General features: G+C 55.2%; 2 protein-coding genes across 3 annotated transcripts; both read right to left on the minus strand.

Moving 5' to 3' along the window:
* Positions 1 to 1099: 1099 nt before the first annotated feature.
* Fam129c (family with sequence similarity 129 member C) lies at positions 1100 to 11117 on the minus strand. 2 transcript variants are annotated; one of them, XM_028784826.1, is made up of 15 exons: positions 10990 to 11117; positions 9754 to 9884; positions 8746 to 8871; positions 8141 to 8255; positions 6720 to 6887; positions 6498 to 6613; positions 6321 to 6425; positions 6065 to 6227; positions 5151 to 5341; positions 4899 to 5057; positions 4124 to 4240; positions 3943 to 4050; positions 3242 to 3353; positions 2188 to 2263; positions 1100 to 1377 (listed from the first exon to the last, which is right to left on the minus strand). In XM_028784826.1, exons 1-14 carry the CDS (start codon positions 11042 to 11044, stop codon positions 2223 to 2225), a joined length of 1707 nt encoding a protein of 568 aa, XP_028640659.1. In that variant the 5' UTR covers positions 11045 to 11117; the 3' UTR covers positions 1100 to 1377; positions 2188 to 2222. The 2 variants fall into 2 exon arrangements, with proteins under 2 accessions (XP_028640659.1, XP_028640658.1); XM_028784825.1 differs by lacking the exons at positions 9754 to 9884; positions 10990 to 11117 and adding an exon at positions 9231 to 9732.
* A 1380-nt stretch (positions 11118 to 12497) lies between these two features.
* On the minus strand, positions 12498 to 16740 carry Pgls (6-phosphogluconolactonase). Its single transcript, XM_028784798.1, has 5 exons — positions 16425 to 16740; positions 14813 to 14920; positions 14241 to 14342; positions 13780 to 13920; positions 12498 to 12717 (listed from the first exon to the last, which is right to left on the minus strand). The coding sequence occupies exons 1-5, from the start codon at positions 16710 to 16712 to the stop codon at positions 12583 to 12585; spliced, it is 774 nt and encodes a 257-aa protein (XP_028640631.1). The 5' UTR covers positions 16713 to 16740; the 3' UTR covers positions 12498 to 12582.
* Between the last annotated feature and the right edge of the window lie 4381 nt (positions 16741 to 21121).

A 21121-nucleotide genomic window follows, 5' to 3' on the forward strand; every position in this document is an offset into this window, starting at 1 on the left:
AGCTGAGACAGGAGGATCCCTGGGAGTTGGAGGCCTGCCTTGGTTACAAAGTGTCCAGACCTGTTATCATACAAAGAAATGTCTGATACTCTCCCAAGTAAATACATGTTTGTGTATTTCTGGGAAAAAGGTACTACTCAGTCTGAGGGGTGGCAGGGCAAGCTAACTTGGTCAGTGCTGGGCGTATATATGGGTGTCAATTTGAGCACATGTTTGAAATTTTTCATTAAAAAAAAAAAATCTGAAAAACCAAAGTCTATTTCATGTAGACTTCATGAAATCTCACATCACGGATATAAACTAAAACAACAGCGGGTCCTTCCTTGGCTCTGGCAGCCAACAGGTGCTCTCAAAGAAAGCAGTAGAACACATTCTTGCATGCCCTGATTCCAGAATTAGCATCTGTATTGTAGCCTGGATCACAGTGGAGATTGGCTGCAGCCAGAGAGATGCAAGATGTGTAAGATGTGTAAGTTAAAATGTTCTAGTGCAGGGGGGGGGGGGGGGGGGGGGAACACAGCTGTACTGCTTGGGTCTTTGTCCTCCTCCCCCCTCACCCTTCCTGGTCCACACCCCCTCCTCGCTTCCTCCAGATCCTGCAGGGAGCATCAGGAAAAGCCCCTGGATCCGGAGACAGCTGGGGAGGTGGCTGGGGGGGGGGGGGGGGGGGGGCGCGCAAGGTGAGGGAAAGGTTGGTTGGCAGTGCTGGCCCGGAAGGCAGGACAGGGGTTCCCAGGGCCTGTGGGCAGAGAGTTCCTGCAAGGCTCTGGTCAATCAAGCTCGCAGCCCTGGGCATTTAAAAGTTCAATTTAGTCATTTAAGCAGATTTGTAATCAAGCAATCGATAAATGTAAAAACAGGGCCAGTGAGATGGCTTACCGGGTAAAGGTGCTTGCCACTACCTGACTTTGGTCCTCAAGACCTGCTAGATGGAAAGAGAAAACCCAACTCCTGTAAACTGTCCTCTGACCTCCACAGGCCCACGCCTGTGCGTGCACACACACATACAAGGCAAACAAATTTAAAAAGAAACTTTAAGAAACGTACAGATTTTTAAGAAAAAATAAAGATAAAAGTGAAATTAAAGGGATTACATGTGTCATATTAACAGAAGTTTTGGGTCGTTTATTAGAGACAGTGTCTTACGGTAGCCCAGGCTAGCTCAGAAATTGAGTATACAAATTTTAGCAAGAATATACCATCTATGATGCTTTAGTGGATATATAACAGTTACAAAGCCAGAAGCATTTTTATACTTGGCCCAAGGGGGCCACTCCAGGTCTTTATCCATTGTCCTCCAGGATGGATGTGGATGGGTTAAGACACAGCTCTGGAATGTTCTTGGAAGCCATGTTGTATGGAGTGGCTGCATTTAGCCTGCAGAGTAAGTCAGTCAGTTAGTCTCTCTTTTTCTCTTTCTCTCTTTCTCTCTTTTTTTCTTTCTCTCTTTCTCTCTTTCTCCCTCTCTGTCTCTGTCTCTCTCTCTCTCTGTGTCTCTCTCTCTCTCTCTCTCTCTCTCTCTCTCTCTCTCTCTCTCTCAGCTCTGAGCCTCAGCTTCCTCCTCTGTGAAATGGCAACTGTCACCTGGATGTTCCCTACCTTCCCAGACACAAGGATGTCACTTGTTACAAGCTGGTGTGGGGCCTGAAGGAGCCACACAGGTAACGAGGCAGAAGAAGCGTGGACAGGGCTCACAAATCAAGAGAAACTGACTGTGCTGTGCGAGGACACTCTGGAGATCCCCGAATAAATGCTAGCCTGCCTCTTCACACCCTGAGATCCCACAGGGATTCACTCATAGTGTTGAATGTGCCTAAAGGGATGGACTCAGGTCCCCATGGTATGTATGGCAGGTGGAAGGCACATAAAATTCTCCCCATACCAAGGGTCTTTGGACTATCCTCCCTCTCAGTATTGTTAACAGAAAGTAACTCCCAAGAAGATATCCATCCCAGTGTGTCTAGGCTGCAGGAACTGGGGCCCAAAACCTGTCCTGTCAGCATCTCCACCCATGTTTGTGTTAGAGCCTGTGGCTTCTCCACCTGTTCACCATGACTCTGGCCAGCCGGGCCATGTTAGGAGATAAAGTCCGTTCTTTTCCATCCACTCCACTCTTGACACACTCTTAAACACTCTGTGCAGCCACAGTTATTCCTTGTCACGCCCCAGAACCTGTAAAGTGCTCACCTGCTCCTTCCTGGTCCCACTGGGCTACTGAGCAGTCAGCTAGCTCTGCCACTGGCACCAAGAACCTTCTTCAACTCTAGAATAAGAGATAAACCCTGGGCCTAGCTGAGGATACCCAGCTTTTGGCTCTCAGAAACCTCTTTCAACACTTCACCAAGGACAGACATTGCTAACAGATACCTGCACTCCACCTAGCCAGGAGACTGGCAGCCCTACCCAACACTGCTGCTCTGTGCAGACATCACAAATCAATGGCAGGTAGGATTCCCCTAAGGATAAACACAAGCCTTAGGGTCAGAAATTCATCTAGGTCACCATTTCTGGACTTAGCTTGGAGCCATTTAAAACTTATACTCTCAAAGATGGCTCAGCAATTAAGTGCACTGGCTGCTCTTCTGGATGACCCAGGTTCAATTCCTAATACCCACATGGTAGTTCACAACTGTCTGTGACTCCAGATCCAGATCTGTTTACGGAGGTAAAACATCAATGCACAAAAAAGAAAAATAAATCATTAAAACAAACAAACAAACAAACTTGTGCTCTCCTGGCCATGTGGGCTCAGACACTCAGGAGTCTGTGGCAGGAGGATTGCTTGGATGGCAGGCTTCCATCACCACCTCAGCTCCAGTTTTCTTGTTTGGACACATCATAGACACAGTCTCCTTCTGTTCCCTGGCTCCAGGGGTGTCACCATCTGTTTCTGCCGTTCCTCTAACCCTCTAGGTCCCTCTTCCCTCGACCATCTTCAAAGACCAGCTTTGTAAGCTCCCCAGAGCTCTTGACTGGCATTCCGTACCAACAGCTCGCGGGTGCCAGGGAGTGTTTGTTGAATAAATACATGTTTATTGACAACTGCCTCTCTCATCTTCCAGAGAACTTTACCGTAACCCTGACAACCTCATCCCAGTGCTTCTCCTTCATGCAGCTCCAACACGCAGACCCTCCAGGCCTGTGCCACCGTCCACAAGAAAGCACCTCATGGAGCACTGGACGAGGCTCGCTGTGCACAGACAGGGACAAGAGGCTCTCTGAGCTACAGTGGGGAGCTCACCTCTGTCAATCCTCTGCAGCAAGAGGCCCTGGATGACATCCCTGTAGACACCTTCGGTGGTCAGAACCTGGCAGCCCGTGGCCAGGATGTCCCCATCCACCTCCAGCGGTTCCTAGGACCACATAGGAACATGGCTAGACACAGGGCCTGGGCTCTCCCAGCCCTGGCCTGATCTACTGGGTTCTCTGGCTTTTTTCCCTCTCTGGAACATGGACTTGCTTGCCCACAACCCCACATGCTATAGCATGTGTCAGAAATGGACTAAGGCCCACACATCCATCCTGCCTCCCAAATGCCACAGTTGTGGCCCTTGAGTGTCCTGTTAGCACCTGAGACATACCTATACTTGGTGGCCCTGACCTTTAGGTAGCTGGAAGGCTGGACTCACCCCACCCACAACCTTCCCAGTGTCTCTTCTCTCAATCCCAGCCTCAGCTGATTCTTCTCTGGCCTAGTCCTGCCCTGTGACTTTTGCATAGGTTCTCTCCTATAAACTTAGACCCATTGTGCAAGCTTGTGTGCTCAGCAGAGCTCGGCTAGAACTCTGGGAGGTGTGGCTAGTGCACGGGGGCGGGGGGAGGGGGCTATGGAACCAAGATTCCCAAGAAAGCAAAGAGCATGGTGGAAGCCCAAGAGAGACCCCCACCCAACCTGAGGAGCACTGTATCCCCACCAGTCAGATCTCTCAGGTGTCCACTTACCAAGTTACATCTCATCTCAAGCTCGCTCCATACAAAGGGCCAGAAGATCCCCAGCAGCCAGTCCCGGGTGAACCTCCATAGAGTGGTCTCACTGTCCGAGCTGAACTTCTGCAGGGGTCACAGGCAGCCTGTGTAATGGCCCTCAGAACTCTGGCCACGGGGACCCCTCCACACACCTCACCTTCAGCACAAGGCCCCTGACTTTCTCCAGCTGCGCAGCTGCCTGGCTACAGTCCAGAGCTGATGTCAGACACTGGTCAGCCAGCTGCAGAAAGGTGGTAACTGCAGCCGCCATGAGCTGTGAAGAAAGTACCAGACAACTCATTACCTCAGGACCCCTGTTCTGGCTGCAGGCTCCTAATGCCTGACGCCTCCCCAGCAGCTGAACTTGGCCTGTCCCCTGCCTATTCCTCCAGGGGCTAGTCTCAGGAAAGATTTCCTTCTGTCTGGAAGATGGTACCAGCCAGAGGTCAGCCTCCCTGAGGGAGCACTGCTGTGCAGTGTACAAACTGTGCCAGGCTCGGTGGATCTCCTTGGTCAGTTCCTCCCTCATGCACCATGTTCACGGCAAGGCCTAACCTCTCAGCCTTCAAAACATGCCCTTCTTCTTGGAGACAGGATCTCACATAATGGATACTGCCCTCAGTCACTATGAAGCTGAGAACAGCCCTGATATCCTGATCCTCCTGCCTCCACCTCTTAAGTGCTAGGACAAGCCTGTCCAACTACACCACATCTGGATTAGGGCTTGTCCCAGCCTCCTCCATCCCTGTCCTTTACAGATGAGCTCCTGACAGCAGACCTGCCCCAGCCATGCCCCGTCCTTGCTCACACACCGGATGAGCTCCGTATTGCTCTTCACAGGCGCTGCACTCTCTAGCTGGACCACTCCTTTTCCATATATGTACATCTCTCTGCCAGGGATGTGGCCAAAGCACCCTTCCCATTCACTTCACCTGTTGTGCAAGGTCTTGGGCCCCAAACACCAGGCTCCGTATCCCCAGGAAGCCAAAGGGTTTTGCCAGCTGGGCCAGATGGTTGTGGATCCTCTCTGCCTCCCGGTAGCAAGCCTGCATCAGCTCTGGGTCCCATGGCATCTCCCCAAATTCATAAACCTATGCATGCATACCAGTTGGATGAGAAATTATCCTTGGCTTCTGACACAGACTGACCAAAGTGGACAAGCCGCTACTGGCCCACGTGCTAACCTCCCTGCGAAGCTGAGTGCCAGAAGGATTCTTGCGAAGGTAGTGACACAGCCGGTCCATCCCTCGGATGAGAAGGGTCCGAACAGCTTGGAGCGTGGCTTCCACAGGGCTCAGCAGCGCAAGGGTAAGCTGGGGCAGTTGTGGGTCCACCTTCCCGCACAGGCATACCTCTACTGAGTCCTGGATCTCGGCTGAGGGGAAATATGGGCTTGGTGATTTCCCACTTCAGCTGGGCCAGCTGGATACTCACTTTACAGCTTGGTAAACTGAGGCTAGGAGCAGTGAGACCTGGCCCAAAGGCATAGGCAGAGGAAGTGGAAGGAGATTCAAACCCGGGTCTTGATAATTGGGCAGCAGAGCAGATCCTGCAAGGCCACAGCTACCTCCTGCCTCCCTACCTGGCCCACAGTTTAACAGGCCTGGTCCCTCCAGGCTCTAGGCCACGCCCTGTCGCGGTGCCCTTCTCTGGGCTTCTTCCCACTAGGATCCAGTATGTGACTCTAAGCCACATCTGCTACTTAGCCAAGTTAAGATCCCAGGACCCGCCCCACTACGCCCCGCCTTCCACCATCACAGACCCTGCCTCATCAAGCAAGTGCCTTCTTTCCTGTAAGCTCCGCCCTGATCCTGCCTCCAGGCCACCCTCCCTTGCTAGCAGGTCCCGCTCTGGAAATTCCAGGCTCGCTCTGGTCAGGCCACGCCTCTAACATCCATGACCCCGCCCCTCGGCCTCTAGCGCCAACACCCCCCCAAGCCACTCTCCTCGCTCCGTGACCCCACCCTGCTCACCAGGCAGCCTTACCCCCAACACACACACACACACACACACACACATTCTTGGGGACTACTAGCTCCACCTCTCACCTGTGGTCCGCCCCTTTTCCCAGGCCCCACTCCCGCCCCGCCCCTCTCACCTTCTATTCTCTGTGCCCCGAGGGCGCGCTGCTGCAGGATGTGTTCAAGGTCTGTGCGCACCATCCTCTCCAGCGCCGCCAATAGTGCGTCCTTTTCTGGCTGGAAGGCACGCAGCCCCGAGGACACCCAGGCCATGACAGCCGCGTGCACGGCGTCGAGGAACTGTAGAATTCGAAGGCAGCTTGGGTGAGCGCGTGGGACCTAGGACGGTCCCCTCTCTCTCTCCCCTTCCACTTGCCACTCCGCGCTCCGCACCTCCGCACAGGCCCGGGCTCGGGCGCGTCCCGCACCGCGCAGGCCTCGGAGCGTCTGTGCTCGCAGCACGGGCAACAGCTCCCGCATCAGCTCAGCGCTCAGCACCTGAAGGGGAGGCATGGGGCTGTTGGGCGGCAGACGGCGGAACACACCCGGGGTCTGCGGGACACCGCTCACCTCTGCGTCGGAGCCCAGTGTCGCGTCGTCTCCACCAGCATAGCCCCGGCGTCGTCGATAGAGCCGCACGGCGTCCAGGAAGGCGCAAGCTGCAGGCGCCCGGCTGCGCTGCAGAACTGAAGGTGCAATCAAGCGCACGCTGTGCTCAGGGAGCACCGCACCTCCGCCGCCCATCTAACTCCCGCCCCTTCCCGCCTGCACCCCGCTGCTCCCGCGACGCACCGGTGGCTCTCAGACGAATGGCACCTTGCAGGCTGAGCCTCCAGGCGCGCTGGGCTTCCCGAGAGCAAGCGCAGAAGCAGAGGTGAGCTCGGAAAGGGTGCACGAGGAAAAGAACAAAGCTCACGGGCTCCTCCAGCACCCGCAGCGGCTCCTCCTGGGCAAGGTCTCCTGAAAGCAAGAGAAGTCGCCCTTCAGGCCTCTGTTTATTCCCTTAGGACAGCAGCCTGAAAGAGCCCGGTGTAGAGTGTCCTGTCATCGGATTGTGATTTACAGGACGGTCTGAAAGTCTAGAAAACATTGTCTCAAAAACTACACACAGCAGAAGCCCTAAGACGAGTGGACCCTGCAAGATCGACTGTTCTCTACAACTTGTTGGAGCAGGTCAACAGGGACAGGAACCGGAAGCCCAGGACCCCAGGTGGGCTTGTATGCTGGCCCAAACCTGCCCACTGCTTCCCACTATGTTTGTCTCCTTGCAGGATTACTGACACTGCATATTATGTTTTTTTATTATTTTTAATCACCTGTATGCCTGTGTGTGTATGTGTGTGTTTGTGTGTGCGCGCGCGTTACTGTGCATGCAGAGATACCTGAGGTCAAAGACATCAGATCCCCTGGAGACGAAGTTCCAGGCAGTTTCCAGCAGCCCGATGCCAGGATCAAACTCAAGTCCACAGAGTCGTCCTTCCAGTCCCCACCCCTTTTCATTTAATTTCGTTTTTGTTGGTCTGGTTTGGTTTTTTGAGACAGAGTTTCTCTGTGTAGCTGTCCTGGAACGAACTCTGTAAACCAGCCTGTCCTTGAACTCAGAGATTCACCTGCCTCTGCCTCCGAATGCTGGGATTAAAGGCGTGTGCCACCACACCTGATTTTTATTTTAAGATTTTTTTAACTTTATTTCATGTGTAGGAATGTTTTCCCAGTGTGTATGTATATACAAGGACATGCCTGGCAGCTGCAGTGGTCAGAAGGGGACTTCAGATCCCTTGAAACTGGAGTTACAGCTGGCTGTGAACCACTATGTGGGTGATCAGAGTCTCACTATGTAGCCTTGGCAGCCTGAAGCTCGCTGTACAGACCCTGCCTCTGCCTCCCCGTGTGCCACCATGCCACCAGCAGTACTTTTGCTTGGTTCCTTAGACAGTCTGCTCTTTGGGTTTTGCTGCATTAACTGACCTCCTCCCAGGAACAGTGGGTGCTTCTTTTCCTTCCCAAAGCAAGAGTGTTCACTCAAGGATCAAAGCCACCCGCCAAGGGATGGGTGGCAGCATCTGCAGACATGCTGAGAGTCACACACACTGTAGGTAGGAAACTGCTAGAGGTGGAGGAGGCCCAGGGCAGCTTCACAAAGTGCACAGGGATGTGCAATGCCGAAGGACTGGGAGGAAGGAAAATGACTAAGGGGACCAAGAGGTCCTTACCACATGAGCTGGGGCAGAGGTCATCCAAAAGGCAGAGGTATTCACGCTGGGATGTGAGCAGTGTATACCCGGTCAGAGCTGCAGAGCCCAGCGGACGGCCCCCAGACTCATATTCCTGTGACAAAGACACGGAGACCAAACTGGCTACCGCTCTCCAGTACAGGAGACAAGTCAGCGAGAACATACACAGCTCACAACACACTCCACTAACCCTCTATAGGCCATCTGTACAACTAAGGGCCTTGTCTGTTATTGCCCAGGGCCCCGCCCCTGAGCCACGCCCCCAGTCCCTCACTGGGTAATTATGTCTGTTATGGCCCAGGGTCCCGCCCCTGAGCCACGCCCCCAGTCCCTTCCCTGGGTAATTGTTATTGCTCAGGGCCCGCCCCCGAGCTACGCCCCCAGCCTCTCACTGGGTAATTGTGAGCAGGGAAACACGGCCCTGAGCCACGCCCCCAGCCCCTCATTGGGTAAATATGAGCAGGGAGCCACCCCCCCAGCCCCTCCCTGGGTGATTATGTCTGTTATTGCTCAGGGCCCGCCCCCGAGACACGCCCCCAGTCCCTCCTTGGGTGATTATGAGCAGGGATTCTATGTCCACTGACCTCCTTGTGACTGAACCATTCCAGACGTCCATCTCCACGCAGAACACAGAAGGTGGGTTGCCACTGTGGCTGGCAGCCCTGAAGCAGGGTCAAGGGTCCTTGGTGCTCCCTGACTCGAGGCAGCTTCTGCAAAGGAATGCAGGCTGTGGCTGGAGCAGATGTGGGGGTTGTCTGAACCCTTGGGTTTGGTCACATACCAGCAACACTCCCAGAGCTCAAAGGCAGCAGCTGCTGTCCACACCCTGTTAGTTGAGCACTGGGAAGGAAGGCTGAGGCAGGAGCGGCAGGAATTCAAGACTAGCCCAGCTACATGACACTCCATCTCAAAACAAAACAAAATTGTAGCAGGCATGGGGGATACCCTTTATGGGACAGAGAGAGTCCCCAGAGGCAGGGCCTCTGTCCCCTCAGCAGGGAGGGGAAGGAGCCAGTGGGAAATCCCAGGTTCCAATTGCACCTGTGCTCTGTGGCCTTTAGGTACTCACTCTACCTCTCTGGTCCTGAATTTCCTCATTGGTCAAAGACTCTCCCAAGATAGGGGACAGATGGAGGCCCCAGAACCCTATTAGTAGCTCCAGCTTCAGGCTGTTAGATCTCAGTAACAACCTCTGAGCTGCAAAGAGCAGGGAGCCTACAGGCACAGGGTCAGAGGGACAAGGGGACAAAAGACACGGGATCTTATTGAAGAGTTTCCCTGGCATGGTGGTTGCAACAGTCGGAGCAGGCACACTGGGCCCCACTCCCCTCATATCTAGCCTGTCTTTGCCAACCTCAGGGCTTTTGCACATGCTATGCCCCTGCAGGGGATTCACTTCCCCAAGCCGCCTCAGCCTGCCTCTACCTCCAGAGCTCCCTGGTCCACCTGTGCAAAAGCCCTGCCGTTGGCCCTCCCCAGCTCCACACCCGCAGTCTCAGGTCGGCGCCACTGAGAACACAAGAGAACGACAACTGGGTCCCCAGGCGCCCTGCAGGTGCCTGGCAGGTAGCCGCATCCTTGGTGGTACGTACTTTGGTGTGGGACAGCTGGCACCCGGCTGGCTCCTGGGGTCCCAGCTCCCGGGAGATGTGCCTGAGCACAGCTGCTGCCAGCTGCCTGCGGTAACAGGGCAGGAAGGTCCTCAGCATGCCATCCACCTGTCCTGTAGTGAGGAGGGACCAGCAATGTGACCAGGGCACCTGCCTCCCGTCCCAGGGCCAGCTGGCTAGTTGGAGTAGCCAGAACCAGTGAGTGCAGGCGTAGACCATGCCTCCGTGAATAAGGAGGAAGGCAGTCCCAGAGGACAGCTGAAGCTAATCGCTGGCAAGCACATGTGCACACACGAAGGTCTTTCATCCGAATAGACTGCTGTGTCTCAGGAGAATGAGGCCCAGAGAGGGCAATTCATTCACTCAGTGGCACACAGCAAATGCAGGTAGTAGTCAATCCTGGGACTTGGAGAGATATCAGTCGGCAGCATGTGCAGGGCTTTGCCTGGGCTGTTCCCCTTCCCAAATGCTGTTTCCACCCTCACTAGTAACCACACGCCCTCCTCCAGCCTGGCCTAACCACCTCCCTTGGGAACACCCACCAAGTGCTGCTGGTCCGGACACTCTCCCAGGTCCAGGTGGACAGCACAGGGAACTGAAGCTCAGCCTGGCCTTGGCTTTTGTCGCACGGACAGCTAAGCCTTAGTCCAGTCCCAGTGTCCATCAGACAGACTTCCCAGCCTCAGTGACCACCTGGGGTCAGGTGGGACCCCTGCACCTGCCTGTGCCCTCACCCCTACCCTCAGTGAACTAACAAATCAAACACTTCACATTTCACTTTGTTTTGTCTTGAGACAGGGTTGCATATAGCCCAGGCTGTCTCGGAACTCACTCTGTAGACCAGGCTGGCCTGGAACTCACAGAGATCGGCCTGCCTCTGCCTCCCAACTGCTGGGGCGGCAGTGTGCACTGTATTCAGCTACTTGGATTTCATTTAAATCTGGAATCCTCCAGAGCCAGGCACAATGGCATGTGCCTTTGATCTCTCTTGAGTTTGAGGCCAGCCTGGTCTACAGAGTGAGTTCCAGGACAGCCAGGGCTACACAGAGAAACCCTGTCTCGAAAAACCGAACAGAAAAATCTGAAATCTTCCAACACAAGCCCACCCCTGGCAAGACCAGAGACAGTTGAAATACTGAACCCTACATTGGCACCAGGAGCACATGCCGGTGGCCTCCCACGCAGTGGCAGCATGACCCGACCCTGACCTCAGCTCACCCCGAAGCTGCTGTTGCCGCCGTTTGCCCAGGGGGCAGGAAGGCTGTGCCCCCATCCTGCCACCGTACAGAGCTGTCCTGGGTCCCTCTGCTCAGGATGCTGGATGACAGCTGAGTGGCCCGAGTGCCAGGAGGGTACATATGACCATATGATCCCACCCCCAGCCCTCCTGTCTGCACCTGCCTCCTCCTGGCCTCTGGGGACAGGCTGGACCAAGACGGGTGGTTTCTGTTGGGGGTAGTGGGGACAGCCCCAGGGGAGACCAAAGGAGTGTGGGAAAAAACCAACACCCTAGCACAGATGGGTGGGTGGGAGGGAGGGCACATCTCTGCCATCCCAGCACTCAGAAAGCAGTGGCTCTGAGTTTAGGCTATGGAGGCCAACCTGGGCTACATAAAGTCCTGTTTCTGAAAGCCAAAGGAATGGATTGCTGACTGAACAAATGAATGAGCAGGGGTGTAGGTTATCAGTGTGTAGGGAACCCCTCCACACACACCCGTCCTAATGTAGCCTGCTCCCTTAGGCAACTTCCTGTTCCCTTTCCAAGGCTGGATGTGAAGGCTGGAGTGTAAGCAGCCACCTTGGAGCATGAGGCAGATCCTATGCATCAACAGCAAAGCAGTAAAGTCGCCCTTGCGACAGGGACACAGGAGGTGATAGATGTCCCACACAGCGATCACATGGGGTCCTCATGCCTACATCACTTTCCTTTCTTGGGATATCTCACCCTCTGCTTGGCTGTTGGGTGGGTGGCACCTACTCTTGTAGCAGTCCCCAGGAGGATTTTCCACTGGCTTCTGCCCCAGCCCATCCTACTTCCTCTTTGTCACAGCTGAGGAGCCCTCAGGGACCAGACATCTGAAGAAAGTTCACATTTGTAGTTCTGGCCCCGCCCTTTTGGCCTACCTGCTCAGGCAGGTTTCAGTTCCCACCTCATGCCCGGCTTGTATTACCTTTGTGAGGGGATGCTCCCTCTGCCTCCCCAGTCCCTGGAAACTGGTAAGCCAACGATGTACCGATCCACCTCAGGCTCCAAGGTGGCTGCTTACCCTCCAGCCATCACACCCAGCCTCTGGACCCACATCCCAGTCTTTGCAAGAGGCAAGAGAGAAAACTGTCTAAGGGAGCATCCCGAGAGTCACCTCAGACACTTCTCCCACTGGTATGAGGCCCGTGACACCATCAGGAGAAGTTTAAGGTAGCTCACCCTGCTCAAGGCCCTGAGCAGGCTTGAAGGAGACAGTGTATCCTCAAGCTCTGGCTGAGTCCCCAGGTGTCCTCTTCCCTTCACCGCGGCTGGAACACAAGCAGCCACTTGGGACCGCGAGGGCCCGGCACCCGTGAGTTGGTTCCGACCCTTGGAGCAGAGAATGTGGCCTGACTTGGAGCAGTGCATACACTGCCGGCCAGAAAGAAGTCCAAGCTGCACTCCTCTGGTCCCTGTGCGCTCGGCTCCGTCGACCCTGCCCAGCCCCGCCCTCCGCCACCAAGAACCACAGGGACCAGAGTTACAGCAAAGCTGTTTAATCCGCAGCTAGTCCGCTCCCACAGCTCCCGCGACCTCAAGTGCCCACGGGGTGCGTGGCGCGGCCCCTACAACGTGGAATGCTTCTCGAAGGGCACGGACAGCAGCCGTGCAGCGGCCTCGTCCAGGAACCAGCAGAGGGCGCCCGTGCTTGGCTGCACCATGGCAGCGGGCAGCGCGCCCTCCTTATCCTCCAGGATGCGCTGTGTGCAGAAACCAGGACCCGCCTCAGAGGCAGCGCAGAGCCAGTTGAGGCTCGCACTGGGCATCTGTTCCGTCTGGGGAGGGGGGACCCACGGGATCTTGCTCTGCACTCCGCCTCACACACTGTGGGCTCCAAAGCTTCGCGGTGTGGAATAAGATTTGTTTCTTGTTTTTATTAGGAGGCAGGGCCTTATCTAGCACGGGCTGCCCTTGAACACGGGATCTAGCCAAGGACTCCTCCCTTCTGCCTCCCCAGTATGGAGACAACAGAAGGTACTGGGAACTGGACTCAGGTTGTCAGGCTTCGGAACAAGCACCTTTATCCACTAAGCCATCTTGCCCCATCCCTGCCCTCCTCTTTTTGAAAATTCTTTTTTTGTTGTTTTTTGTTTTTTTGTTTTTGTTTTTTTCGAGACAGGGTTTCTCTGTGTATCTCTGGCTGTCCTGGAACTCACTCTGTAGACCAGGCTGGCCTCGAACTCAGAAATCCGCCTGCCTCTGCCTCCCAAGTGCTGGGATTAAAGGCGTGAGCCACCACTGCCCGGCGCAAGTTCTTTTTTACTTATTTCTATTTAATGTGTGTAGGTGTTATTCCTACATGTATTTCTGCGCACCACGGGTATGCCTGGTACCCACAGAGGCTAGAGGAGGGCACTGGCTCCCCTGGGACTAGAGCTCCAGCTGGTCAAGAATGGAGCTCGGGTCCTCTGGAAGGGCAACAGGTATTCACCAGTTGGTAGCTATTGCTCTGACCCTGGCCTTTTTTCCTTCTTCTTTCTTTCTTTTTAAATGTGTGTGTCTAGTGTCCTGCTCTCTCACTCTCTACCTTATTCCCTTTATACAGAGTCCCTCACTGAGCCTGGAGATAGACCATAGCCCCAGCACCCTCTCACTGAGCCTGGAGATAGACCATAGCCCCAGCATCCTGTTTGTGAAGAAGTTGGGGGGAGAGGGTACAGGGACTCTACCCCAGGGCGCTGTGGCCCTCTCACACACTAGAGGCATGTCTGCCCTGGGTTCCAGGGACGTCCCCCGGCTGACCTCGACCGTCCCTTCCCTACCTTCAGCACAGCTGCCTTGCCTTCCCCCGTGGCCACGAATATGACACTCTGGGCTGCGTTCAGCACAGGGAGCGTCAGGGTCACCCTCTGCGGTGGTGGCTTTGGGGAGTCACTGATGGGAGCCACAATCTTCTCCTGCTCCTGGGGAAGGCAGCCAGGTGAGGACAGGCCTTTCTACCTTTCTGTTGTGTTTGTGGCACTGGGATGGACCCAGCCCCCGCCAGGCCCCAGGTTTGCAATGCCAACAAGTTTTCCTGTTGGTCTTTTGGGTTTCTGAGACAGGGTCTTACTCCATGTCCAGGTGGCCCTCAGCCTCACAGCAAGTGCTGAGATGCTAGGCACCACCATGACCACAGGAATTGACACTCTGCAGGGTGGGGCTGGGGCATGGATGCTCAGATACCCATCAGACTGAAACAGACCCTGGTGGATCAGTGTCAGGAGGGGACCCCCAAGCTCACCTGTAGGAGGGGATGACCAGGGAAGAGCGAGCAGGTGTGCCCATCAGGGCCCACTCCCAGTATCAGCAGGTCAAACACAGGGACAGCGTCTCCTTGGAAGGCCTGACAGGAGGATGGCGGGTCAAGTGTGTGCAAGCTCAGAGGTAACACACAAGGAAACTGAAAGCAGGTTTCTATCTCCGCTTTGACCACCCTCCGCTGACGGTGTCACTGGCCTGCTCTGCACACCCCTACACAACAGTGGCCACTTCTGCATAGGGCAGCTTTAACATGAGGTCTGTAGGGTTTTCCGAGGGTAAGCATCATCCTCCAGCCCAAGCTGGCCTCAACTCTCAACAAGCCTCCTGCCTTAGCCTCCCAAGTGCTGGTGTCACAGATGCGCTACCGCACCAGACTGATCCAGCCTGGGGGCGTGGTTTCCATGTCAGGTCTGCAGACGAGTGTCCCTGAGATGTGAGGCCCCAGCCCAAGTCTCCCCACCATGGCTGACTCCTCAGAGTGACAGTCTGTGTCCCCAAGCAGTCACCACTGCCGTAGTCTTCTGCAGCGTTCCCACCTGTCCTGGGACCCACCTGCCTCAGTTTCCTGGCATAGTCCTCTGCAGCGTCCTCCACAGGTAGACCAGGGTCGATGGTGAGAACCTGGCTGTCTGGGATGGGCAGCTTCGAGAGCAGCTGTGTCTGTGGAAGGGGAAGGGACAGTAACATGTCTAGATATTAGATGCCTGGCTGCACGCAGCACACAGCTGGCACCTGACGATACAGAGGTAGGCCTCAGGAAGAGGACAGCAATCTACTCTGAGACCTGCCTGTGCCTCCATGCCTGGCTCTTCAGGTAAGTTCAGCTCAGTGGAGCAATGCCAGAGAGAGGCTAGGGGCAAATGTCAGAATGCCAGGATGCTATGCCCTATAGCTGGGGGTGCTGTGGACTCTGTAACCACCGCTGTTCAGGGGGCTGAGGACCCTGGAGAACAGAGGAGCAACAGGACTCCAGACTGAGGGCCATAGGAAGGTCTGTGAGCCAGGAAGGCAAAGGTGAACTGGCTGCTAAGTCCACTCTACATGGCTCCTGTCTCAGCCCATTGGGCAGCCTAGATGCAAGACACCTACTGCTCAGTGTATGGATGGACTTCTAACATCAAGAGTGTCAGCAGACTCCACCTGGTGGTGAATTCCTGCCTCTCTCAAAGACCAGGCTTTTAACCATGTCCCCTCAGAGGGGCCTACTTAGGGATCTTAGCTTTATTTTTCGTGGGTGGACAGCATCAAAATGGTCTCATGTAGCACAGGCTGGCCTCCATCTGGGGATGACCTTGAACTCCTGATCCTCCAGCCTCTACTTCCTCATTGCTGGGATGATAGGTATGCACCGTCATTCTTGGTTTACATAACGCTGGAAATGAAGCCTGGACCTCATGCATTCTAGGCAAGCACAATACCAACTGAGCCTCGAGCTGGTACCCACCACCCACTGTTCAGTGACTTTCTTGGGCAGGCACTGTGTTCAAAGTGGTGCAGTTTCAGATCCCTAGGTGTGAGGCCAAGATGACATGAATCCTCTGTTTCCCCACCCTGAAGTGTAATGGCCCCACCCCTGCTTCAGAGCCCATGACACCGGGCCAGCTTCCCCTATGAGGTTGTGGCAGTCATCCAAGCGTGCTCAGACCTCAATCCCACATGCCTCAGTTTCCCTGTGTGTTGAAGCAGGGGCCTCTGTACCCTATAGGGCGTCTGGTGGCCATCATATCCCGGGCTGCTGGGAGGCGATGGCCAACAGCTCCTGTTAAAAAAAAAAAAAAAGGAAACTGAGGGCCAACACACCCTGGACACTAGAGGCAGGCTGAGCGCACAGCCATGACCCATGAGGCCCCACAGCCAAGATACGGCCCTCAGGAAGATATGGGGGACCGAGGCCCGTCAAGGTGGACTTGGATGGACATCACTGAGCATCCAGCAAAACCCCGTGGAGCCCGGAGCCGGCGGGTAGGCGTTGAAGCAGCTCCTGGCATTTCCTCGGCAGGCTGAGCCAGCTCGGCGTGGCCCGCGTTTCCTCGGCGGACTGAGCCGACTCCGCGTGGCCCATGGCGGACCCCGTAGCCTGCGTTTCAACAGCAGGCTGAGCCGACTTGGCGTGGCCCAAGGCGGCCCCCGTAGCACGGGCGGTGCGCGCCCCCGCAGCGCTCACCCGGTAGAGGCCGTACGTGCTCTCGGCGTGTTCGAAGGGCACGAGGCGCTCGTCGCAGAAGCCGAGCGTCCAGCGTGCAAAGCTGGCGGGCCCGGCGGGAGCGGCAGCAGCGGGCAGGTCTCGGGCCAGCATGGAGACCAGGCTGCCGCCTGACAGGCCAAGCGCGAAGCGGCCACGGTTCCCTTCCAGGCAGCTTGCGGCCCGCTGCGCCACCAGCTGCGCCAGCGACGCGCTCAGCTCCTGCGGGGTGGAGAAGACCGAGATGAGACCGGGCACGGGTGCGGCCATGGCGGCGCGGAGGCGGCGGCGCTCCCGGCAGAGGCTAGTACGCCAGTGCGCCTGCGCGGCGGCCGGGCTGCCATGGGTCGGAGCGCTTTGAGCCAAGGCCGTGCGCGCATGTGCAGTTGCGCAGATGAAGCGTCGCCGTGGCCGGGCTAGCGGGTTGTTCCCGAAACCACAGTGCTCCTCAGGGGTTTGGGATCCGGAGGCGGGCGGGCAGTCCACGGTGCTTCCCTGAGCGAGGCACGCCTTGCTGGCCCGATTTCTCTCATTTTACTTAGTTTTTAAGCTGGAGTCATGTAGCTCCGGCTAGCTTCACGCTCCTGATCGTCCTTCCTCGATTAGGTGACCGGAGTGCACTGTTGAGTAGGTGTTCCGGGTGCGGTCGCATGCACAGAGTGCCCTAGCTACAGCGTGATAAGGTCAGTAAGCCAGGCCTGCTGGCTTACACTCATGCCAGCGCTTAAGTGGCAAGGGCAGGAGGCTAGCCGGGAGTTAGAGGACAGGTTGGGCTAAGCAGTGGGACCCTGTCACACACACACACCCGTGACGTCCCTGTGCCTGCATGGCTCTCCCCACATTCGCCTATCGCAGCCGGTCGCCCCTCTTCTGTGTTACTCAAGCGGATGGAGCAGTTTCTAAGGCCTTCCGTTCACAGCTGTCCGCGGCAGAAAGAGGACTCCCCAAGACAACAGCCACACGACAGTTGAACTTCTGCATTTCGATGTGAAACTGCCCCCATCCATGTCCTTGAACAGGTGGCTCCCAGTTGCCCGTGCTATTTTAGGAAAATACAGAATCTTTAGGACTGTTAAGAGCCTTGACCCAAGTACATCATTCAGAAGGTGACAGCTGCTCCCACCACAAAGACCCAAATAAACTCCCTCTGGTTCCTCTCAGTTTTCTCCTGTATGTGTATTTTGCACCAAGTGCGTGCAGAAGCCAGGAGAGGGCATGGGATACTCTGGAACTAAGTCAGATGGTTGTGATCCTCAGTGTGGAAGGAAGATAGGAAGCCACACTGGTTCTCTTAACCACTGAGCCATTGCACCTAGAAGACTGACCCTCCTGAACTCGGGAGAGCGCCAAACTCCAAGCAGTCAATCACTATGCTGGGATTGAACCCAGGGCCTCCTGCATGCTAAGCCCAGGCTGGACCATTGGCTAGACCCCAATCCTAAACCTACAGCCTTCTGAGTGCCCATGTGAGGCTGCAAGTGGCAAGTTATACACTGTGAAACACTGCAAGAACTTTGTAGTTGTTATTCAAGACTTTGTTGTTGTTGCTGTTGCTGCTGCTGCCCTGGCTGTCCTGGACCTCACTCTGAATGAGGCTGGCCTCCACCTCACAGAGACCTGCCTGCCTCTGCTTCCCAAGTGCTGGGATTAAAGGCGTGTGCCCCATTCCGGCCTTTGAGTACATTTAAAAAACCTTTTCTTGTTTCTTCCTGAGCTTCACACCATGCACCCTAACCCCTCTCATCAACCCTTCTGCTCATAGCTTCCTACCACCCTTGCAACCCCAAGAGAAGAATCTCATGGAAGCTGAAGTATGTCACAGGGTGTCCCACAGTCTAACCTGTTGTCCATATTTCTTTGCTTGCAAATGTTCGTTGCAAAGACTTGGTCTGCTACAAGGCCTCTGGCTTCTGCTGCACTATCAATACTGAAACTTCACTGGGATGCCTCTTGGCTCTCCTGTCGTTGCCCTGTGTCGTGGAGATCCTGTAGTTGTGGATTTATAGGACCGACCCCTTCATGCACTCCAGCATTATTGATGGGGTAGATGTTGGGGTGGGTCCAGTCAAAGCCCTGGGTTTGGGCCTGAGGGACATCTGAGCTGCTCTGCCCACTGGCTCTCCTGCTCTCATGCCCGTGGGGCTGGCTCACCAGCCACCTCTGCAACCAGGGTGAACTGTGCTGCCCAAGCAAGGTATCAGTGTAGGGCCCTAGCTCCTGAATGCTGCAGTGGGTGAGCATCATGACTATTTCTCCCTCTCTCATGACCCCAGGGCCAGCTCTCTGACCTGCCATAGGTGGTGAGGGACAAGAGTGAGAGAGAGAGAGAGAGAGAGAGAGAGAGAGAGAGAGAGAGAGAGAGAGAGAGGGGGAGGGGGGGGGAGGGAGGGGGGGAGGGAGGGAGGGAGGGGAGGGCATCTCTCTAGCTATGGGAGTGGCCAGCTCTCCCATGATGCCCTGGTAAGGTGTGGGGCCAGTTCTGCATAGCCCTCAGACATCAACATGTATCCAGCAGCAGACCAGACCGGGGATGCTCACCTAACCTTTGATGGCAGGCTGCTCCTGGGTCGTAGACCCAGACATGGTCCCCAGTGGCAGCACAGGCCAGGACCCCAGGCATCACTGGCTACACACATCAGGCTGTTCCTAACTACCCTCAGATCTCCAGTTCTGTCTCTCTTCATTGTACCCACATGGTTCTGTTTCTCTCTTTCATTTCTCCACCACTTACTTGCTTCTCTTAGTGGTGCTCTGAGTGTCTGCGGTCATCTCAGAAGTGCATTATAGCCCTGGGCAGGGGTTTCCTCAGACATGGGTTGCAATCCCCAAGCATGTGCAGCACCAGACTGGTGATCTTCTCAGGCTGGCTCCATCTGGGCACCATGGTTCCTGTCTGCCTGTTGCCTCTGGCTAGCTCCTTGCCCTCCCTGCTCAGGGGTGGAGCCCTTTCGTAGAATCCCCTGTTAAGGGATTGTGGGTGTGACTTAACCATTGAGCACCACCTGTGTACGTGAGTCCCAAGGCTTCATCTTGAAAGATGCAAAAGGAAAGAGGGGAGAAGAAGAAAAGAGACAGTGAGTCCCAGAAGGTCTTGTGTCCTTCTCCCAGCCTTGAGCAGGCCTGAGAGACCTTGTTTACCACAACAGACCAAATAATAGGACCTAGGTGGAACTAGCCACCTTGGCTGCACGACACCTAGGTGGAGTCACCCACCTTGGCTGCACGCAGATCTTGCTACAGGAACTTGAAAGAAGAACTGACCCTGGGCTTGCCTTGAGACATCTCCGGCTGTGACCCGTGACCAAGAATGGATTATCCCCAACTCTCCCGGCTGAAACTAGGAAGGGTTCAGGCGGCGTCTTTCCCTTTAAATTGAAAGCTAAACATTAAAGCATTAAGCCTTGATCAGAAAACTTTGTCTTGGCTTCATCTTTCTCTCTCTCCGTCCCCTTTTCGTTCCCAGCCCTCTTTTCAGGTGAATCCGTGCGACTTGTGGCCACTGGCCGGCTACAACCTCTCAGTGTGAATACTGTGTGGGTGGGTTCACAGTGCTGTCCCCTTCATGAGAGTTAAGAATGGATAGAACTCTGGGTGGGAAGGGCAATGGGCTCATTGTTTTTCAATTTTATTTTATTCTTTTTGGTTTTTTTCAAGACAGGGTTTCTCTGTGTAGCCCTGGCTGTCCTGGGACTCACTCTAGACCAGGCTAGCCTCAAACTCTCAAACTCAGAGATCCGTCTGCCTCTGCCTCCCAAGTGCTGGAATTAAAGGCGTGCGCCACCACCACCCAGCTGTTTTTCAATTTTAAAACTGAGGCTTTCAAAAATTGCCGGCAGTTTCCAGGCAGTGGTGCACACCTTTAATTCCAGCACTCAGGAGGCAGAAGCAGGCAGATTTCTGAGTTCGAGGCCCTCCTGGTCTACAGAGTGAGTTCAGTACAGCTGAAGCTACACAGAGAAACCCTGTCTGAAACACACACACACAAAAAAAAACTGTTTTGCACTGTTCTCTTCTGGCCGTTTGATGTGGGGTATTCCTGTGGGGCCTGGTTGGCCTAGGACTATTTCTCAGTTTCCCAAGGGCTTTGATGACAGGTGTCTGCGCCCAACTGGCTATCCCTTCTTTTCTATTTTGCTTGTTTTATTCTGAAAAAGCATCTCACTGTGCAGCCTGGCTGGGTAGAAGTGGCTGTTCCTTCTAGACCACACATTCAAACAACACCCTGCATTGTGACAACAGATGGCCCTTGGGCCTGTTTATCACTAGCCATGCCTGATCCACTCCACTGTCATTCCGTCAAGTGTATGGTGGGTACTGTGCAGATCCCAGGAGTGTGCTTACTGTCATCTGGGTCGCACTGCCTGCATACCAGGCCCTCCTTACTCCAACTGTCATTCCGTCAAGTGTATGGTGGGTACTGTGCAGATCCCAGGAGTGTGCTGTCAGCTGGGTCACACTGCCTGCATACCAGGCCCTCCTTTAGCACTTGCTGGTCCCCACAGGGAGATGCATCACCCTTCCCTGAGGCACCAAGGCCCGACCCAGGAATTGGAAGATCTGCAGAAGCTGGAGGGAAGCAAGCTGAATCCCTGCTTGGTGGCCCTGCCTGAAGCTCCCCTTGTCTGTACAGGCCAGCATGGAGGCCAGAGTCCTGTTGCTGTCAGAATGGCTTTCCCCAA

Source organism: Grammomys surdaster, unplaced genomic scaffold, assembly GCF_004785775.1.
Source record: "Grammomys surdaster isolate TR1022 unplaced genomic scaffold, NIH_TR_1.0 124836, whole genome shotgun sequence".
Classification (NCBI taxonomy): Eukaryota; Metazoa; Chordata; class Mammalia; order Rodentia; family Muridae; genus Grammomys; species Grammomys surdaster.

Excerpts from the sequence above, each read along its gene's own strand:
- Fam129c (XM_028784825.1), bottom strand. The coding sequence starts at position 9,533 with ATGTGCAAAAGCCCTGAGGTTGGCAAAGACAGGCTAGATATGAGGGGA. Across the intron at positions 6,228-6,320 it reads GAGCCCGGGCCTGTGCGGAG|TTCCTCGACGCCGTGCACGC; the intron begins GTGCGGAGCGCG and ends CGAATTCTACAG. Across the intron at positions 4,051-4,123 it reads TCAGGGGCCTTGTGCTGAAG|AAGTTCAGCTCGGACAGTGA; the intron begins GTGAGGTGTGTG and ends TGACCCCTGCAG.
- Pgls (XM_028784798.1), bottom strand. The coding sequence starts at position 16,712 with ATGGCCGCACCCGTGCCCGGTCTCATCTCGGTCTTCTCCACCCCGCAG. Across the intron at positions 13,921-14,240 it reads CTGGTCATCCCCTCCTACAG|GAGCAGGAGAAGATTGTGGC; the intron begins GTGAGCTTGGGG and ends TGCCTTCCCCAG. Across the intron at positions 12,718-13,779 it reads GCAAGGCAGCTGTGCTGAAG|CGCATCCTGGAGGATAAGGA; the intron begins GTAGGGAAGGGA and ends TTCTGCACACAG.